This window comes from Haliotis cracherodii, unplaced genomic scaffold, assembly GCF_022045235.1.
Source record: "Haliotis cracherodii isolate W230 unplaced genomic scaffold, xgHalCrac1.p SCAF_4, whole genome shotgun sequence".
NCBI classification, from domain to species: domain Eukaryota; kingdom Metazoa; phylum Mollusca; class Gastropoda; order Lepetellida; family Haliotidae; genus Haliotis; species Haliotis cracherodii.
In genome coordinates, this window is record NW_027266297.1 from 3,290,865 (window position 1) to 3,313,291 (window position 22,427).

At 40.0% G+C, this 22,427-nt stretch overlaps 1 protein-coding gene across 3 annotated transcripts in view; it reads right to left on the reverse strand.

Moving 5' to 3' along the window:
• Positions 1-22,427, reverse strand: part of LOC139478721 (3',5'-cyclic-AMP phosphodiesterase 4C-like) — a 392,248-nt gene that overhangs the window by 225,548 nt on the left and 144,273 nt on the right. Inside the window, exon 1 of one of the 3 annotated variants that reach the window (XM_071261315.1) lies at positions 1,768-2,581. The exons of the other annotated variants lie outside the window; for them this stretch is intronic. Coding sequence (XP_071117416.1) covers positions 1,768-1,895 — 128 coding nt within the window. The 5' untranslated portion in view covers positions 1,896-2,581. Of the gene's footprint in view, positions 1-1,767; positions 2,582-22,427 lie in introns of those variants that run through there. 3 annotated transcript variants of the gene reach the window in all.

Genomic DNA, 22,427 nt, shown 5'->3' on the forward strand with positions numbered 1-22,427 from the left:
CTCAAGTGTATGATGGAATGACAGGCCGGAGTGTGAAGGTGAACGCTGTGGCTGAGATCTGATCCCATGTCTGGAGGTGATGGCAGCGGAGAGCCAACACCCACAGCTTCCTCCATGTCATGCTGCCGCCATCCTGTAGGTGAGCTGCGACTATAAGCTCATTGCTACACCTGTCTGCCCTTCGTGTCAATTACACAGCTTCTAAGGGAAGATACTATTGATGTATAATTATTTTCGCAAAATACACTGAAAATGGAGGAGTATGCTATCGGGTTCTGCCCTCAACTACCAATCGCAGGCAGGGAGCATGTCTTAAATATTTCTATCACTCTAATTTACATCAAGCTACATTAGGAATTTAGAGAACTAGAATAAGTGTCATAGACATTTCTCAAAAGCACCACTCTCAACAGTTTCCACAGGGAAATCTTAATCACTTGAAGACGTACACATTCTTCACTAGTTTCAAAAGCAGAACAAAGAACGACCTCATCGTCTCCATATAAAATCCTTTCTAAATTCATACCATGGCCATTCTTTCTTATGGATTTTTCCAAAAATGTGCATGATTTGTCTTCAGTGCTCAGAGATACACATGCACTATACAAGCTCTAAGCAAACCTTCTTTTTCAGCAGTACATTTGTATTTCTTTATTAATCATATTTACATGCATATGAAATGGTCCCATCAGGCAGGATATGCCTACTTGAATGAAATCAAAGACCCTATGTTTACATAATCTTCCCCAAATTCCACAAATAAGCTTCACCAAGACACATTTTGGTTTGAGCAAAATGCAATCGATACAAAATCTAAATATCCCTTGGAGAACATAATATAAGGAGCAACAACACTTGTGAGTGAAATTCTTCTTTAGAACCAAACTGAAGTCCTATGTTTATATAACTGATATCAATATTTAAACACACACACATTTGGTACATCCTCATGGATTGTGCTTGGAATCTGGCTACGTACCCTATTTCCCTGACCGGGCAGCCAATACGGTAGTAATTACCTGGTGGGCAGTGCCCTGCCTCCATTAGGAACTATTTATATAGCGACATGTAAGCCCAAATCACAGGACTACACTGGCCATCTAATTACTTGTTACCAACACAATGACCAATTTACACATACCTTAATAGTCTCAAAATGACCAATTTACACACAGTCATAAGAGAAGAAATATAGATTAACAAAACAAAATGACAAAATTACAAAATATTTAAAAATTCATTATCAAGATGCCACACCAACTTGAAGTATTAGCGACATGTTACCAAAATCCAGCACCAGAACAGAAGAGTATATGTAGGACTTATGATACAAAACTTAATATTATTCTGATTCTCTGAAGACAAACCTTGACTTTATCCTTATAAATAATACGATACTGATAATTACACATAATGTACATTTAATATATTTCCGTAGTATTTCATAGTGTTTTACACAACTCTATCCACCATGCACTGGTTTAAACACTATATGTTGAGATATTTGTCAGTTTCTATTTTGTCAACAGAAGAAAAACATTTTCACACCAGTACGTCCAAGGAAGCCCAAAGACTGCATGGTTATAGTGTTCAATGACATCACTACAATGAGTGACAATAAAATTTCAACATGTCAAGCTGATAGAATATAAAAGATCAGCCCAAACTTAGTCACAGATTAAACATGGATGTATCATTTATGACGACCCATTGTACCCGAGGAACATGGCATAGGAAACATAAGGAAACACAAGGAAACAGACCCACCTGTGACACACATGAAGATGTTTCCTCCTTCGTCTTGGAATGACCATTTTCTTAAATTTTTTGTACATAGCTGCCATGGCTTGTTCAGACTTGAGTTTAATTAAATCCAGCTCTCCCAGAGCTTCCATGGCAAGGTGACACCTTCTATGTAATCCAAACACATTTTGTCTTCCCTGCTTGGGAAAGCATATCCAGAGTATTCCACAATCTGATGGTCAGCTGCTTGTCTGCACCTGGTCATCGTGGCGCTGGAATCCAGTCATGAGTGGACACTGGTCATCAGTGGACACAGGTGATACGGACTGTGAACTGAAGCATCCAGAGTGTGAGGAACTGAGGCTAAGTGAGAATGGTGTCAGTCTCACCAATGCTGTGAGGAAAGAAAGCTGATGATCACCTCTCAGATAGAATTCCTCTCGTGTTGTTGGCTGCACACTGGCAGACACAGATATATACCTTACCCTGGCAGTGTAAACTTGCACAAACTCTAATCACAGATGTGCTCGCACTGACTACCAGACTGACTGGCATTCAGAAAGAGAGCACATTTTCACAATGGTCGGAGCCTTCATACAATGGCACCCTTCCTTGACACATCCCTAGAGTCCTGCAACCCATAGACATCATTAGGAATGGCCAGTCTCCCCTCATGCCCGGTGTCAGTTCCAAGCTTATTCACTAAGCCAGAGCCATAGCTCTGACTACTATATCAACTGGGTGAGTTAGTGAAGTGACTGACGGACTACCAGACGGCTCCCTTTGGCGGCAGAGCAGGCATTGAGCAGACTGGTACCTGACACCACTGTGGCTATTATTACCTCTTGTACAGATTCTCCTGGGATCATCAAGCTACCTATTACATATGGGAGTCAAGACCAGCCTAATTTCATCACTAACTGATTTCTTCACTCTACTTGTGCCGTGGGCAGATAAGTGAACAGCAGTCAGGATTTGTTTAACTATGGCAGAAATCAATGTGTACCCTGCTTGCCCTGTTCCTCTGCCGACCACTGACAGCCCAGATTGGCAGCGATCTCGTCACAGGGAGCACTATAGGTTCACTACACTCTTTCACATTTAATTGTTCCACAACAATGACAACGTCAAATTAGATAATCCAATCTCATCACAGCTACACAACTCTGACAAGCAATGCCATTCATGATTTGTCCGAGAATATCCATTTGGGCACCATAGTAACCATGTATTCTGCGAATAATCAGCCCGTGTCCGAGAGTTCCTGATTGGTCTATTGGTCAGTGTTTCGTTTCCTTTTATTCTCTCGTTCCTCCCTCACGTACAAAATGTCCCATTAATCGATCAAATCTTTCACTCCAGGCTATTCAATTCCATCAACCTAATCAAATACGTGGCAAAAAAGGTGACTTGTGAAAAGGTGTACCGTGAAGAGCGCCCCTTTCCCGGAGGAACCGAGGCCAGAACACCAAACACACTCAATTGGCTGTCACACACATCCACACAGGATAGCATGAAGTACAACAGCTATTGTTGTCAGAGAAGATGCGACTGCCGCCAAGTTGGACGAGCTGTGACATGGTTCAATAGTGATTAGATCAAGAGTTCTAATCACACTGCAAATCAATTAACCATGACACAAGATCACAGGCTTTGTCGCTGGTCCACCAACTGCAGCACAATCATATTACCCATTGGTGGATCTATACCAAAATGAAGTGATGGTTGAAGCTCGGGTGCCAAGCTACCAATTACACGTCAGCTCAATACATTGTTCAGGCAGGTCAACATCTTAGTATTCATCCAAATATATCACACTTAATTCGGCAAGTCGACTCTCAAGACAACACCAGCATGTGTCCACATCAATAATCGCTCAGTGTAACTGAGTACACTGACCACAATATGAGAATGCTATTTCATGAAACAGTTAAATATTCATCACTCTACGCCACAGCATGGGATATGATAAATTGATTTAGTCAACCACATCACATGTTAGTGTTGATTGAAATAGAACAACCACTGCCATATTAATACATATTAATGCTTTGGTAAAAAGCAAAAGAAAAATGTTTTCAAGTATTTTACTGTGGAGTTTCTCTTCCAGTACAAACCCTTGGTGTAAGTGGTTTTTCCCCATGTATCAGTGGTCTGTTTATGTTGTAGCATAGCTGCCTGAAAACAGCTTATAGGTGGCACTGATCAATACATCATATTGATCTACACAGGAAGTTTACAACAACTAAATGGAAGAATTTGATTTGTGCATCTAATATTGTACTGCGACAATAAGTTAAAATGAAAATCAATTCTATATATTATTTTCACCTTATGAACAGTAAACACAAATGAAAAGACTAACCTTTGTTGCAAATTCCTTAATGTACTGTTAGAACTTATAACATTAGAAGGGTATCTGAACATTTAAAGAAGACAATATTATGAATATAATTTCTTTAAATATAATATCCATATATCAAAATGGTGGCTATACAAATCTACCATGATGTTTCTCTCAGGTAGCATATCAAAAGGGGAAAATTAGTAAAAATAACTCAAAACTCAACACCACAGTACAGTAAACTACGGTTATAATGAACTCAAAGGGGCCGCTTATTTTAGTTCGTTATATTTTACCGTAGTTCGATATAAGCATATATACAGCATATTACAACAAATGACCGAGACTAAAAAATAAGTTCGTTATATCAGTCAGTTCGTTATAAACGTGTTCGTTATACCAGTAGTTTACTGTATTATAATCTCAAACCGATACTTGAATATTCTGCTCAGGATTGCTAGGATTACATGCACAACAAGAGGGGATGCCATATTATGTATACTCTGAGAGGTACAAACACACAAATCAATATTTTGTTCCAGTGAAGGTCTCTTTCAATAAACTAGTGTATTCACAGCAACAGCTGTTCACGTTGCTAGAAAAAACACACACATATTTATAATATCCTACATTTTCTATTGAAAAATATCAATAACATGTCTATCTCATATAGGTAGAAGCTGTTTTGTGATTCCAAATCATTACAGTGCATGAACTTTGTAAAAAGATAATACAAAATATTGGTAAAAACATGGCCAACTAAATATTTCTGGAGGCAATTGAGTTCACTTTTGTGAAGTTAATTTATTCATCAAATAAACATCTGGCTGAATCTGATCAGGGTTTTAATTGAGCTACATTGACAACATATTTGGAGATGTTTCTGCTGTTTGTTACACAAGCCCTTCACAACAACAGTGTGCAAGTGGGAAAACCAACATCCTCTCTCTCTCTTGCCTGTAGGGGATGTTCTTGGAAGGACATCAGCTAGACTTTCTTGAAGTCTCTCAAACACATAATTATTGTTTTTTATTGATTGTAATTATGGGATCAATCTCTCTTGTATGTACCTCCTACACCTGTGTGTACCTTCTACACCTGTATGTACCTTCTACACCTTTATGTACCTTCTACGCCTGTGTGTACCTTCTACACCTGTATGTACCTTCTACACCTTAATGTACCTTCTACACCTGTGTGTACCTTCTACACCTGTATGTACCTTCTACACCTGTATGTACCTTCTACACCTGTATGTACCTTCTACACCTGTGTGTACCTTCTATGCCTGTGTGTACCTTCTACACCTGTGTGTACCTTCTACACCTGTGTGTACCTTCTATGCCTGTGTGTACCTTCTACAGCTGTATGTACCTTCTATGCCTGTGTGTACCTTCTACAGCTGTATGTACCTTCTACACCTGTATGTACCTTCTACACCTGTATGTACCTTCTACGCCTGTATGTACCTTCTACGCCTGTGTGTACCTTCTACGCCTGTGTGTACCTTCTACGCCTGTGTGTACCTTCTACGCCTGTATGTACCTTCTACGCCTGTGTGTACCTTCTACGCCTGTATGTACCTTCTATGCCTGTGTGTACCTTCTACACCTTTATGTACCTTCGTGTACCTTCTACACCTGTGTGTACCTTCTACACCTGTGTGTACCTTCTACACCTGTATGTACCTTCTACACCTGTATGTACCTTCTATGCCTGTGTGTACCTTCTACACCTGTATGTACCTTCTACACCTGTGTGTACCTTCTTCACCTGTGTGTACCTTCTGTACCTGTGTGTGCCTTCTACACCTGTGTGTACCTTCTACACCTGTATGCACATTCTTTACCAGTGTGTACCTTCTACACCTGTGTGTACCTTCTACAGCTGTATGCACCTTCTACACCTGTGTGTACCTTCTACACCTGTGTGTACCTTCTACACCTGTGTGTACCTTCTACACCTGTGTGCACCTTCTACACCTGTGTGTACCTTCTACACCTGTGTGTACCTTCTATGCCTGTGTGTACCTTCTACACCTGTATGTACCTTCTACACCTGTGTGTACCTTCTACGCCTGTGTGTACCTTCTACACCTGTGTGTACCTTCTACAAGACACCTGTATGTGTGACACTTTCGTTAAAACTAAAACTTTCTTAACCAAGCCTGTCAAAATAGAAGATGAACAACCAAGTGTGCAAGTCACCATCACCTGGCATCCCTTCTCTCGGGGACACATACACGCTCACTATGTTAAACAACTGTCACCATGTCTTTGCTATTGACAAGAAACTTATTAATCTACATGATATTTCACTGTTATTCAGGTATCGTAAGTACATCTGACATTTCCTCCTGTGCTTTGCCTCTCACACTCCCAGCAGTGACGTGATCACATGACAGGGACAGCAAGACTAACAAGAACTTCACACAATCCTAAATGACGGCTTGGACTTCGTGTCAGGTTTACAACCAAGTGTCCATGGAAAATAAACTGGGGAAAGAAAGGGATAGTTTTATCCCAAATGGAGAATTAGAAGATCTTTATTTCCTGACTCGCGAAAACACCTGCTGTCATCCCTGATTTTCAGTGGTCGATGAAGAGAATCTTCACTGCTCTTTTGCCTTTTATGCCAAATGGAATCTGACTCCTTGGATCATCACAGCTAATTATTGTCTGGCGTTGACCTATCCTGTTTACATAGTCAAGCATCTGAAGGATTGTGCTTGTGATGAAACATATACAGACATTCAAGCAACCATGGGTTTCTGCTGATCCTATTCTGCTGTTTTCAAGCAAACTAGACTTGGTAAGTTTGATCTAGACTTAGATAAAAAAAAAAGTAAAAATATAAATTCCACAGTCATGCCTTTCTAACACAAATCTTTCAACACTCTGGACTTAGTCAGTCTTACAGACCCTGATACGATATGTTCATTTCAGAGACTAGATGTTAGTCTACTCTGGACTCAGTGACCTTGAGGACAGTCATGTTGCAGGTCACACAGATCCTCCCACACTCCGGACTCAGTGACCTTGAGGACAGTAATGACCACTCAGTATGTACCAATAGATTGACGGAACATTCAGGTTGCAGCCTTGAAGGTTTTTGCTATTATCATCTATTGATTTACTGGACCAGCCCCACACCACCTTTTTACTGTAATCTATAGAATAGTTTACCTGTCTCTTGAGAAATGAAATTTTAAAAACATTTTCAGACGCTTTTTAGTTCGCTGGACCATTTAGAATATTATCAACCTTAAATCCCTTAGCATTATGTTCTATTGATATAATGTAATATATTACCTATTTCTTGAGTGGGTGTAAATTATGGGATAGATTTTCTTGCTACTCAAACTGCAAAAACTGCAAATGAGAAAAACTTCAAAAAGGTGGGGAGAACTATCAGAAATATATGCATAATTGACAGCTAATTGCATTTATATTTTCAATAAATGCTCGTATCATCAAGTACAGACAAGTGAGAGAGTGAGTGAGTATGATTTTACATTGCTTTTAGCAATATTCCAGCAATATCAAGGCGGGTAACACCAGGAATGGGCTTCACACATTGTACCCATGTAGGAATCAATCAAGGATCTTCGGTGTAAAGAGCGACAACTTCAACCACTAGGCTACCCCACCACCCCTATAGAGAAGTGCCTGAAATGAAGGGTAACAAACAGAATTTTTGTTTTCTGAGTGCAAAACCCATAATTTTTTACATATTTTTAAACCATGATACACAAATTCCAAGAGATGAAACAAAAAAATGTGTCTTGATATCAGTCCTATCAACATTGCAGTTAATTTTCAAAAATAATTTTCTAAAAAGCCCATTCCACCAACATCTCGCAATTCTGGCAGGAAGAAAGCCCAATTTCATCATTAATAGTATATTTTATGGCTGTTCAAAACAATCCTATTCAACCATGCTTCAAGTTTGATTTTCAATTCAATGGATGAACCTTTAAGATCATTTTGGCCATTCATTACAGTCATCTCATGTGAAATGCTGTTACAGCCATCTTGCATTGTCATAAAACCATGGGTATATATCATCATTATATAACAACAGCTTTAAATGCAGAGCCTGCAACAGCTTAGCATTGTCTTCACAGCCTGTACATTGACTGTGGAATGTGTGCATATAATTTAATCAAAACCAAATAGAATAATATATATGTCTAGCTTATATTCCACTAACATAGAATCAGTATTAAAAAGTGTAATCATAATTGACTGCAGAATAATACATTTTATAGACAATGAGCGTTCAGTCAGTTCCCATCTCAACATGTGTGCCGTTGTGTGAAGAGCCTTAAAATCTTCATATAGGTGACCAGTGAGCAGGCAACGTCCTACCGAGCCAAGCTTGGCACTTGTCTTGTGTAGTGGAGACGAGGCTGCCGATAATTACTAACAGGTTAAGTTTAAAGAGGTAATAATTGGATGCTGTGCCTGATAATCATGTAGTGTGTGCTCGGTGAAGAGCTCATGTAGATATCAGCTTCAGTCCACAGTCAGGAGCTCCAGCTTGTTGCTGGGAAATAGATACAGCATGTAATTAAACAGAGCAAATTGGGGGAATCTCACCAGTGCCCTGCTGCTGCCATGTTTCAACATGGTTATTTCAGAAGTAGGGCCGATGTTGTGGGTACGAAAGCGGGCTTGACTTGTTATTTTGAGTTATTACAAATACATTTAGCGACTAAGTGAGTGAGTGAGTATGGTTTTACGCCGCTTTTAGCAATATTACAGCAATATCACGGCGGGCGACACCAGAAATGGGCTTCACACATTGTACCCATGTCGGGATTCGAACCCGGGTCTTCGGCGTGACGAGCGAACGCTTTAACCACCAGGCTACTCGACCGCCCCTTAGCGACTAAGAAGATCACATTTATCTTGTTATTATTATCATCATCATCATCATCATGGCTGGTGGGGTAGCCTAGTGCTTAAAGTGTTGGCTCGTCACGCCCAAGGCCCCGATTCAATGCCCCACAAGGGTACAATGTGTGAAGCCCATTTTCCAGTGTCCCCCGTCGTGATATTGCTGGAAGATTGCTAAAAGCGATGTAAAACCATACTCACTCACCTACTTTTGTCCATCCATCAGCACACTGTTCATCAGGACATTGCAGTGTTTGTTCTGCATTCTTGTTAACGAGACCTGAACATTTTCCTACTGAATTTATATGATCATAAGATCCTCTTTCATTTCTTTACACTGGCATCATTAACCTAGTATATCCTCTGCATGTCCAGACTGAGTTCAAACGTAATGTCTGATCTTAATGCAATAGGGGCTGGTCATGTGACCCTTTTGCAAACCATACCATGTGATATAGACATATGGAACATACCATGTGTTATAGACATATATGAGTGAGTGAGTTTTGGTTTTACCCCGCATTTAGCAATATTACAGCAATATCATGGCGGGGGACACCAGAAATGGGCTTCACACATTGTACCCATGTCAGGAATCGAACCCGGGTCTTCGGTGTGACGAGCGAACACTTTAACCACTAGGCTACCCGACCGCCCCCTACATACACATAGAACATACCATGTGTTATGGACATATGGAGCATGCCATGGGTTATAGACATATAGAACATACCATGTGTTATAGACATATGGAGCATACCATGTGTTATAGACATATGGAGCATACCATGTGTTATAGACATATGGAACATACCATGTGTTATAGACATATGGAACATACCATGTGTTATAGACATATGGAACACACCATGTGTTATGGACATATAGAACATACCATGTGTTATGGACATATGGAACATACCATGTGTTATGGACATATGGAACATACCATGTGTTATGGACCTATAGAACATACCATGTGTTATAGACATATGGAACATAATATGTGTTATAGATATATGGAACATACCATGTGTTATGGACATATGGAACTTGCCATGTGTTAAAAGACATATAGAACATACCATGTGTTATAGACATATGGAACATACCATGTGTTGTAGACATATGGAACATACCATGTGTTATGGACATATGGAACATACCATGTGCTATAGACATATGGAAAGCTCTGGGAATGTGCATTGGACAGCAGCAATGAAATAAATCACAACCACCAAAACTAATGAAATAAATCAACTTGAACTGTCTATCAGTAGCCTCTTATACTTCAAGACCAATGTGGAAAACCCCAACAGCATGGTATCTTAGGTAAGAGCAGACCCTGGACAGGAATCTCAGTACAGACAAAGAAAGGCCAGGGGGGTATATGGGACAAAGAGTAAAAAAGAAAAAGAAAAAGGAAATAGTGGGTATACAATTAAGCTGGTCGAAGTGTGCACGGAACATTTCCCCAAGTTCCAAATACATTTTTGAGATCCTTAGGATAGTACCTCTGAGACTGCATTCCAGAAACTAATAATTTGACCTATTTCTAGGGATTCATCTTGGTATTTCCAATCCGACCCTTATTCCAAAAATATTTGTTGTAACCTCTCCACCCCATCCCCCACCCCACCCCCACCCCCCACACATCGGCTGTTCTAATGAGCTCCAAGTATCAGATTAAACTAGAGAATCTTGTGGATTTGACCAACACGAAGGGCTGTTCAGGGAAAGAAACTTCATCCAACTATGCATGTAGCATAACCAGAAACAAAACCAATCCTAAATGTGCCTGACTGACATCACTATGGCCGGTGAAGTATGACGCACAGCTTGTGATATACACAGCATAAGGCATTACCTGTCTGTAACGGACAGCTTGCATTATGAGCATCAGAGGGGATGCAGGGCCCCAATTAGCGACACTGACACTGCCACCTATAATAGCAGCAGCCTCAAACAATAATTGACAGTGAAAAATTAGAAATCGATAATGTCAGCAGGTGCCTCAAGGTATATCATTCATAATTACTTTGTGTTATGTAATGGGATACTCCAGCATTGCAATTGTTGTGTTGGAAATAGCACTGTTTCGGTTACTTTGTGAGGTAGGCTACATTTGGATATGCAAATGCATGTGACGTATGGTTGAATCTTCAGGAAAAATGAAAATAAACACCTTATTATTCTTGCATTAGGGTGAATGGTATGGGTTTGCAAAAATGGTTTTAAATCATTATTTAATAATATTACTAATTTGTTTTGAAGATGATATTTATTCTTTTACCATCCTATAACATTATGAATAGAATAAGGAAGATCATCAATATCATCATCATCATCATAGTCGTCATTACCAAATCCTCATCCTCATCCTCATCATCATCCTCATCATTTACTACTCCGATGATATAATGAACATTCTTTTACCTGTCATATTCAAGCTCAGACTCATAAAGATTTCCAAACCACTGATCATATTTATCCAACAATACTTGTCATTATTGATCAATGAATATCCCTTTCCAAGTACTTGGTGTAAACAGCTAAATGGAAATGTACTACATTAAAAGTCCTGCATGGTTTCCCCACTGATATCCTCGTGGAAACCATCGAGCAGACGGCATCTGCAGCCATTTTGAAATCATAAACATTGTAGTTACAAGACACATATTGTTTGTTGTTATCATACAGTTTAATGGATGTGTGAACACAATGCAAATAAGTCTGAATCAATGGTGGTCACATTTCATCCAATGATCTACTCTCTTAACACAAGCACACAGTTATGGATTTAGATCCTTGCAGGGTTGGCCGAGAAATCTCCAATATGTGAGTGAGTATGGTTTTTCGCCGCTTTTAGCAATATTCCAGCAATATCACAGCAGGGGACACCAGAAGTGGGCTTATGTCAATGGGCCCATGGTCTCTAATAGCTTCAAACATACAGTACATAAACAGCATTTTTAGAAACATGAGTACATTAAATGTACATTGCCTTTCCTCTTGTCATGTTTGTCCTTAGAACTATTTCCATGTATGGATTTGAAATGCAGTACCATACTTTAGGAATCAATAATAATGAAGATGGAAGATTATTTATTATTTGGCTTGTCTCAAAGGTGTTTTTACACAACAGAAGGTGCTTGTTTTCAAATGAAGCTTTGGAGAGACCAACAAATATTCAAATTCAGATCATAACATCATCACTTCAAAGAAATATTATCTGTTAAACTAATAACAATTCCATGTTTTATAAACAGTTGGTATACATTATTCATATCAAGAACGTGATCATATATTCTGATGGTGGAAATAATCAGATGATGGACAAGAAAATAAGCTCCATGTTGTCATACTGAAAAGGCTGAGTGATGTTGGATGGTGATTTTTATAATTGTTTCATGAGGACTTGGCTCTTCAGAATAAGCCTAAAGTGTTGAGTTTGTCAGCAGCACCTTGGCCCACGACAACTCACTTCCTGCAGCATGCGTACTGTCTTCACTCCTGGCAAACACACGGATATCTTAAGATGCTATTGTCCTCAAGATCAGAGTTGTCACAAGAGCAAGGAGAGAAGGGTGTAAAAGCTGTTATCAATATTTAAGACCTATCAGACACTTTTTCAGTGTTATTGTTCACAGATTTGACGGAATGCAGGCAAAAGTGAATAAAATATTTATAGTTTCAATTCCATGTCTTTGAATGGCATTTAGAAGTGGTACGAAGACAGAGAATGTTTAAATGTCGACTTCTTAATTGTGAGGAACACACTGGTTCAGAGTACATGCTTACTTCTTCATCAGGTGAATAAATGCTAGGATGCAGTGTGAGTGAGTTGGGTTTAACGGCACTTTAACAGTATTCCAGCTATATCACGGCGTGTCAGCTTAATGTGGGAGGAAAGCCCGAAGTGATGCAGGTCTCAGACGTTTACCACTTCGGTGAAACCCACGAGCACCGTATGGTGCTGACAAACCTAGATCAGGGTGAACTGGGATTCGAACCTACAATCACAGCTAGGATGCAGAGAGCATATATATGTGCATGTAAGAACAACATAAGTAATGAGATAACGAAGGTGGAAACAAGGGAGGCCAACAGTTACTATGGGTTGATTAGCGCTGATTAGTAAAAGCATCAGACAAATGGAAGCCAGGAGTTCACTATGGACAAATGTACGACAGTTTCAATTCTGTTCATCGTGTTGTGATAGCATCATCCCTTTGTTGTCACACCTACCTATGTTATCAACACTCATGTGTTGTTACTGTTAATCCTTTACTGTTAATCTTCCATTTGCTATATATATTCTGCACTATGTCCCTCATTCAGTCTTGCTTGACAACGGTATAAGGATCTATACCGAAACGTCGCTTTTTACAGAATTAAAGAAGTTGTTATCCCTAAAAATTGTGTCTATCTAGTTTCAATCTGTTTATATTTACTGCTCAAGTTTTGATGGACTAGAGAAATAATAATCTTCGACAAGATTAATCCTAGAATAGCAACTATTAACTTTTACACATGGACTATCATACTTGATATTGACAATGAGTTGGGCTCATGGGTTAAAAAAGCCGATGCATATACAGCAGAAAGGTATTAGCATTTAGTAGTATTCTGCACTTCAGACCGACTTATATAACTTCATGCAAAAAATTAATGTCTTCAAAATTTTATTTCGATCAACCCAAGCAAATCGATTCTTAGAAATCAGTAAACAATAAACTCCAACATGTGTGGCATTAACATAGACTGAACAAGGGTTGTTAGTGGAACTGATGAGAGAGAGTCTGTTCTTGGGCTGCCGACTGTAGGTGAATCACAGAAGCACTGTTTAACCGATCATCATTACTTGGTACGGAACCTTGCCATGTGATTGGCCAGTCTCCATCTGTTAAAACCAATACAGGTTGACTGTACAGTGATTATGACATCAAACTGATTGATGTGACGGCGTGTGGTCACAATCTGTTCTCATCACCATAACTCTGACAGTCTGCCAAAGGCCCAGAAGAGCAATCTTACACAAGACTGGTCTTGAATGTTTTCAGCCTGCAACAGTAGACTTGGCACATGGATCATCAGCAGGGTGTTGCAGGTTCTACAAAGGGAACATCGCTGTACAACCTTTGTTGCAGATTCTATAAGGGGAACATCGCTGTACAACCTTTGTTGCATGTTTTACTAGGGGAACATCGCTGTACAACCTTTGTTGCAGGTTCTACAAGGGGAACATCACTGTACAACCTTTGTTGCAGGTTCTACAAGGGGAACATCGCTGTACAACCTTTGTTGCATGTTTTACTAGGGGAACATCACTGTACAACCTTTGTTGCATGTTCTACAAGGGGAACATTGCTGTACAACCTTTGTTGCATGTTCTACAAGGGGAACATCGCTGTACAACCTTTGTTGCAGGTTCTACAAGGGGAACATCGCTGTACAACCTTTGTTGCATGTTCTACAAGGGGAACATCGCTGTACAACCTTTGTTGCAGGTTCTACAAGGGGAACATCGCTGTACAACCTTTGTTGCAGGTTCTATAAGGGGAACATCACTGTACAACCTTTGTTGCATGTTCTACAAGGGGAACATCACTGTATAAGCTTTGTTGCAGGTTCTATAAGGGGAACATCGCTGTACAACCTTTGTTGCAGGTTCTACAAGGGGAACATCGCTGTACAACCTTTGTTGCATGTTCTACTAGGGGAACATCACTGTACAACCTTTGTTGCATGTTCTACAAGGGGAACATCACTGTATAAGCTTTGTTGCAGGTTCTATAAGGGGAACATCGCTGTACAACCTTTGTTGCAGGTTCTACAAGGGGAACATCGCTGTACAACCTTTGTTGCAGGTTTCTACAAGGGGAACATCGCTGTACAACCTTTGTTGCATGTTCTACAAGGGGGACATCACTGTACAACCTTTGTTGCAGGTTCTACAAGGGGGACATCGCTGTATAAGCATTGTTGCAGGTTCTATAAGGGGAACATCACTGTACAACCTTTGTTGCAGGTTCTATAAGGGGAACATCGCTGTACAACCTTTGTTGCAGGTTCTATAAGGGGAACATCACTGTACAACCTTTGTTGCATGTTCTACAAGGGGAACATCACTGTATAAGCTTTGTTGCAGGTTCTACAAGGGGAACATTGCTGTACAACCTTTGTTGCATGTTCTACTAGGGGAACATCACTGTACAACCTTTGTTGCATGTTCTACAAGGGGAACATCACTGTACAACCTTTGTTGCAGGTTCTATAAGGGGAACATCGCTGTACAACCTTTGTTGCAGGTTCTACAAGGGGAACATCACTGTATAAGCTTTGTTGCATGTTCTACTAGGGGAACATCGCTGTAAAACCTTTGTTGCAGGTTCTACAAGGGGAACATCGCTGTACAACCTTTGTTGCAGGTTCTACAAGGGGGACATCGCTGTACAACCTTTGTTGCAGGTTCTACAAGGGGAACATCGCTGTACAACCTTCTGCCTGAGTGTACAACACCTTCAGCATGTAACCAGCCACTGTCATGTGCTTGTCACCATGCTGACAACTGTAAACAACTGTAACATGAGACTATGACATCAAACTGGTTAATTTAACCTAAATTTATATTCACCTCAGACATTACAAATCCCTGTTTGTCTCAAACTAACAGTCAGGTCTGGCAAACTCTCACTATATCCATCACTTTATCTATCAAAGTCCCAGATGTCAATATATGTCAATATATAGTTCCAAGAGTTAAAAATAAGTTAAAACTTACCCTGTTAAGTCAACCTCAAAACTTGTGAAAAAACAAAACTTTGATGCTACAAGTTACAATTTATATCACATATTTTGGCTTAAACACAAAACGCTGTGAAACATCAAAGGAAACTATTGATTAACCTCAGTAAATGCTGCAACGATTGATTCACTTGACATAAACACAATTAACAAGTCTGTAACTAATTAATAGCAACACCTTCAATCAGGCAGCAGTGATGACTTTAGTAAACATATGCGACTGTCAATATGGTAGTCACATTGAGATGGATGTGTCAAATCCCCGAGAAGGTCGAACTATTCCTTTAGTCCCAAGGAGATCAAGGCATCAGGGTTCAACTCTCCATCATGATCTCCCAACAGAAGATGCAAACACGACCTTCAGATAAAGGACCCAAATTCACCACAGTATAAAAATTGGAAGTGATTCTTTGGCATCTGATTGGCTAATCAAGCAAATTTTTTCTTGTTCACGTTTCCATGAACTGAAATATAATTAGGCCACGCCAGCTAACAGACTTCTGTTTCCTGATTGGCTGATAATAGAATGGGCAGGCGAGTGTTGCATTATTGTGCTGAACAATGCCACTGACTTTGCATCAGGGTTGTATGCGATGGACAGATGTTGATAATAGATGCAGAAAAAGAATAAACTGCATCCCAAAAGGACGGACAATAATATTCATGTTACTTACAGTGCATCAACAGCAGTTCATGGACATCTAGACCGCCTCCGTAGTCTAGTGGTAGAGCGTTCGGATAGCGGAAGGTCTGGGGTTCGATCCCCGGCCGCGTCATACCAAAAGACGTTAAAAGATGGTACTTGTTGTTACCCTGTCTGGCGTTCGGTATTAAGGGGCTAAAACAAGGACTGGTCGGCTCGGAGTCAGTATACTGTGTCTGAGTGGGGTATTCATGTTAAACTGCGGCATGGTATCTCAGTGAGCTAGCACTATCAATCGGCATAGTCTGGACTAGTACAAGCAGCCACACAAACACATACACGTACATGCACGTCGCTATATAAGTGCAATAATCTTGGACGTGACGTTAAACCCAATTTCACCTCACCTCACCTCATGGACATCTGTCATTTCATCCATCAATCAGGACCACTGTCCATAGGATCATTGATTCAGTCCAGGCTCTATAGTAATTATCAAACAATACGGTACACTACACCATTTCATTAATTTTCAGGACCCTTATTATTGTTGGGGGTCCCCTGGAACCCCACTCGTGTAAGTCAAGGTAAACCCTGACATTGTTGTCTAGTGTTTTGTGTGTCAGTAATTAAACAAACAGTCTAGCAAGTTATTGTAAATACATTTATTTATAATAATTGATTACAATATGTTTTGCAGTTAGTATTGAAAAGTATTGAAGTCAATTCGTAAGTGCTAGAGGCCTCCCCATGATCCTGTTCACATCTTCAGGAAGCTACAGACCACTTAACACATGATCCCGACAACACCCAGGCAGCGAGTCCCCCGCCACTCCTGGTACCATACTCCAGGTACACAGCCCTGGGACTCTCTATATAGGGAACACACTTCCACACAAATAGCTTACCCTAATTGTTGTAATGCAAGCCCTAGGGGTTTGACCAAGCAAGAGGCTAAAGGGTTCAGATATTGGGATACACCAGGATGAGGACATTTATTGGAGTGTTCTGAGACACAATTCACTTGGTACTTACTACCAAATGCCAAATTATGTTTTCAGTCATATCACAAATGACCTTACGATCCATGTTATAATGACCTTATGATCCATGTTATAATGACCTAATGATCCATGTTATAACAGCATAATTATCCATGTTATAATGACCTAATTATCCATGTTATAACAACACTATGATCCATGTTATAATGACCTAATGATCCATGTTATAACAGCATAATTATCCATGTTATAATGACCTAATGATCCATGTCATAGCATAATGATCATGTTATAATGACCTAATGATCCATGTTATAATGACTTATAGCTAAAATGGATAGAATTATCATAAAAACGCCCGCACGTTATCAGAAATAAGTGGGCCACTGTAACTTGATAATGCCCTCATATTGCTTGACGACGGGCCATTATCAAGCCCGTTGTTAGGTGACGTCATAGGGTAGAGAAAATGACGTCAAATATTATAGTTTGTTCTATGACGTTTCCATATATTTGTAAAATGTGGTCAGTGTCATTCGTGTCGATTGCAGTAAATGTTTCAAAACCGATGTTGTTGTTCCTTTTTATTTGATAACAAATTCCATCCATTTTAGCTATGATAACGGTAACGCTCTTTTTCAGGGCATTATCATTTGCAGAAGCCCTTGGTCTTTTCAACTGCCCTCCTTCATCGGGCTGTTAATGGAAGACCTCGGGCTTCTGCAAATGATAATGCCCTGAAAAATAGCGTTACCCTTATACTAATGATCCATGTTATAACAACACTATGATCCATGTTATAATGACCTAATGATCCATGTTATAACAACACTATGATCCATCTTATAATGACCTTATGATCCATGTTATGACCTTATGATCCATGTTATATGATCCATGTTATAACAACACTATAATTCATCCTATGATGCCCTAATGATCCATGTTATAAGGACCTAATTATCCATGTTATAACAACATAATGATCCATGTTATATTGACCTTATGATCATGTCATAACAACATAATGATCATGTTATAACATCACAAAACCTTGCTGAAGTAGTTTATAACATATGCCTCTGATTTTGAACACTAAACTCAAAAGTAAGTTTTTGACAGGCATTAAGGCAAGACTGCAGTGTTCTTTTTTACCATCTAAGTTGTATCTGGTGTTTATAAGAGAAGGGTGCTAATTACATCCATTACAGCAGCACAGGAAGCTGGCTTGGGACAAGAGGACGAACGAAAACACAAACAACCAATCAGACATCACACGCTGAGCAGCACAGATGATGCCACCTTTATTCTGGGGTTGAGTATATGTTGGCTCAATGACCAGGAAACAACAGGCCATCATTGTGTGTGGCACACTCACAATCTCTAGGGACCATCACGTACACTAACTACTCCGATAAACCTCTCATCATCTTCCAACCCAACAACACGGACTAATGGCTGTGACACCAAGCGGGCGTCCTAGATCCGACCAACTCGGGAATATCTGGCAAACCTATAAACATGGCATTGCACCAGAACTGTCATCTACTCTCCCTCACAATCAATACATTCACAAAAGAAATCACCAAGTGTTCTATACAAATTGAAAGTGACCCAATGAACAGTTTTCCCCTGAGGCAAGATTAATCCAGCTGTCAGCTGTGCATATACTTGACCTTGACGTAAACAGGTCTTTTGAGGACAGACCATTTCATATTTACAAGTGGCCCAATATTCTTCTTTAAATACAAATGCTCCAATTAACACATGCTAGATTGTATGGCAGTCTAATGATATATTGTCTGTTTGTTGTCCCAATGTTCCTTACATAGGCTGCTGTGGCAGCTTGTGCACAATGGCTGGACAATATGGACAATATCAGGCTGTCGTCTGTGATCAGGCAGTTAGCCCAGTGGTAAAAGTGTTAAGGTGGAGTTTGATTCCTTACATTTGCAATGTGTATGTCCCATTTCGGGTATACACCACTGTTTCAAGGCTGAAATAAGGTAACGTCAGTGTACAAGCTGCCCACTCACACAAGTTACACACAAGTTACAAAGCTACGCACGCATGCACACACCGTGCACGCACATATACACGCACACACACACACACACACACACACACACACACACACACACACACACACACACACACACACACACACACACACACAGAGGGAGACAGACACACATGCAGATACACACAGTCATAGAGAGAGACACACAGACACAGACATATATACAGAGAGACACACACACACACACACACACAGAGACACACACACACACATCCCTGAGCTATCGCTGCCACCAGTGTGCGAGGCAGCCAACAACCATACATGGAGCTAAACTCGCAACTGACGCACGTGATGACTGTCGTGATGCCAAATACTCTTCCCAGATGAATTGTCTTGTTTATTCGTCAATATGAATTGCTATTTCATCTCAACTATCATGAAATTAGCACAGTGATATGGCAGGAGAAACAGTTGGGTGCCTCCCAGAAGTCTGCAGTCTCAAACCAATCTGATCAAACAAATGAATGTACATTCCTTTGGGAAAGAGCATGTCGGGCATAAACGTTTTCCCAATTTACTAGATTGGCATTCCGAAGGACATCAATCTCATTCAAACCAGATCTTAGTGCTTCTTCTGCTACACAGATTCAATGATGTCCATTACAGGTAATGCCAGAACGACCTTACATGAATTTTGACTAAGAGAGCAAACAGTTTGTGATATGATTCACATTTCAACTGGATGAAGTAATTCCATCTCTTTAAATTATTCCCATGGAGGGGTAATAACAACTTTGTTCAAAAATATTTTTTTCCTAAATGAGACCAGATTATTTTTTATTGAAAAGCCAGGTCTACCCTGAGACGATGAAATGGTCTGCTCCTTAGTAATCTCACCTGCGTCAGTTCCACAGAACTGCAGTGAAGCGACAACAATGCTACATTGATTTGTTTGCATCCTCACACAGAAAGTAGATAAGTCAGTTGAAATTCGCTCATGTCCTAATGAAAGGTTATATTCATTGCCCTGTTTGAAGTCAATAAAATACGAGTAGGTGCAATGCCGACGGTGACAATACAGGAACAGAAGCTGTTCTTTGTTTCTACAAACACAAAAGGGCCATCCCAGCATGACAGCTTTCATCCGACGTGACTTGGGTATCGATGGGACTTTGTTCAATCGCAATTCTTTGATGACCCTCAGCAAACAGAAATTACCACAAAATGTATCTTCTCTCCAGTTGTGATTTTTACAAGATCAATTGCTCTGTATGTTCAACCTCTTATTAATGACTTCATTTACTAATGAAAATTGATCAAACCCTGCAAATATTGTATACACCAAAAACATTATCCACACTGCTTAAATTGAACTGTTTCATAGGCATTACTTAGAAGTTGACGGATGACAACAGTATACGTCACCTTTACAATAATTAAAGAAATTATCCATAAATTGTGTCTACTTCACACTGCTTACTTCTTATTTCCAAAGAAAATGACAGGTTTAAAATCATACCTGTAATAAGTTTCTGCAAAGACACAAAGTGACTCCCTCAAAGGGAAAAACAGAAACTAAGACTGAATATGTGAAGACATGCCCCTTGTATGGACTGTTATAGACAAGAGTTATTTATAGGGCTGGGGCGAGTCCAAATTTACCACCCGGGTACCCAACCCCCTATTACCCTACCCTATCCGGGTACCCGCTGTTGGTCTCAAGAGTTGGGAACAAAATGTCTGATTGTTTCACCGCAGACATGGTATCTTAGGTACTTGGCGGTAGGGTAGCCTAGTGGTTAAAGTGTTTGCTCGTCATGCCGCCGAAGACCGAGGTTCAATTCCCCACATGGGTACAATGTGTGAAGCCCATTTCTGGTGTCCCCCTCAATGATATTGCTGGCATATTGCTAAAAGCAGTGTAAAACCATACTCACTCACTCACTCACTCACTCATTCTCTCACTATCTTAGATACTTAGATATATATCAGTACCCATGAAACTATCAGTCTGAACCATGCCACTCAATGAGATCAACAGCATGTTTGGCAACCACTATTACATACCCCCTATTACCGTATTCACCCTATTCAGCGCCCTGGTAAAAAAAGCACCCCCTGACCAACATTAATATCAATCTGTGAGTTCTATAATTTCTCCCACAGACCGAAAATTAAATGACAATGCATATTCATTATACATTTTTTACAGAAAACAGCAGCACTAGTGACTAACTGAAAATATAAAACGTCAGTGCCCGGGAATAATCAGTCTTGATTTTCTGCTGAAATAGATTCCATTGAGATGAAAATTATGTGAATGCATTTATGAAAACCAGCAAACCAGCCCTAATAGTCAGCACCCGTCGCTCAGGGCACTTGTTATGGCAAATACAGTAAGACAGTGCTACTTTATGGTTTTGTTCAGCTCTCCGACCACTGATTATTTATTGTTGGTCACAGCCTTTCAGGGCAACTTTCTGCCCCTTCATCAGGTCAAATGTTTCAGGGCAACTTCTTGCCCCTTTATGGGAATTGTTTCAGGGCAACTTCTTGCCACGTGTTCAATTGAAATGTTTCAGGGCAACCTCTTCCCAATCTTCAAGAAGTAGCCCTGAAAGTTTTTCCAAACAAATAAGTTGTTATCGATCAAGTGATTCATGTCTTCAACTCGATTTGTATCCAATGATCCCGACTACTTTGAGTTGTAACTTTTCAATGTTTACAGAAAACATAGTTCACTCAAAAAGGGAAGAACGTTTTACAGCGCATAAATTGTTTCAGGTGAAATATCATATGATACAAAACATAGTCTTCATCCATCATTCTGGAGCAGGAACTGCAGATCACTACCCACGAATCTATCATTCTACTGTCGGATCCCTCACAGGCACAGCACCCAACTTTCAGCGTTACACACAGCTTGCCCACACTGCAGTGCATTCTTGTGGCATCACTCGCCACG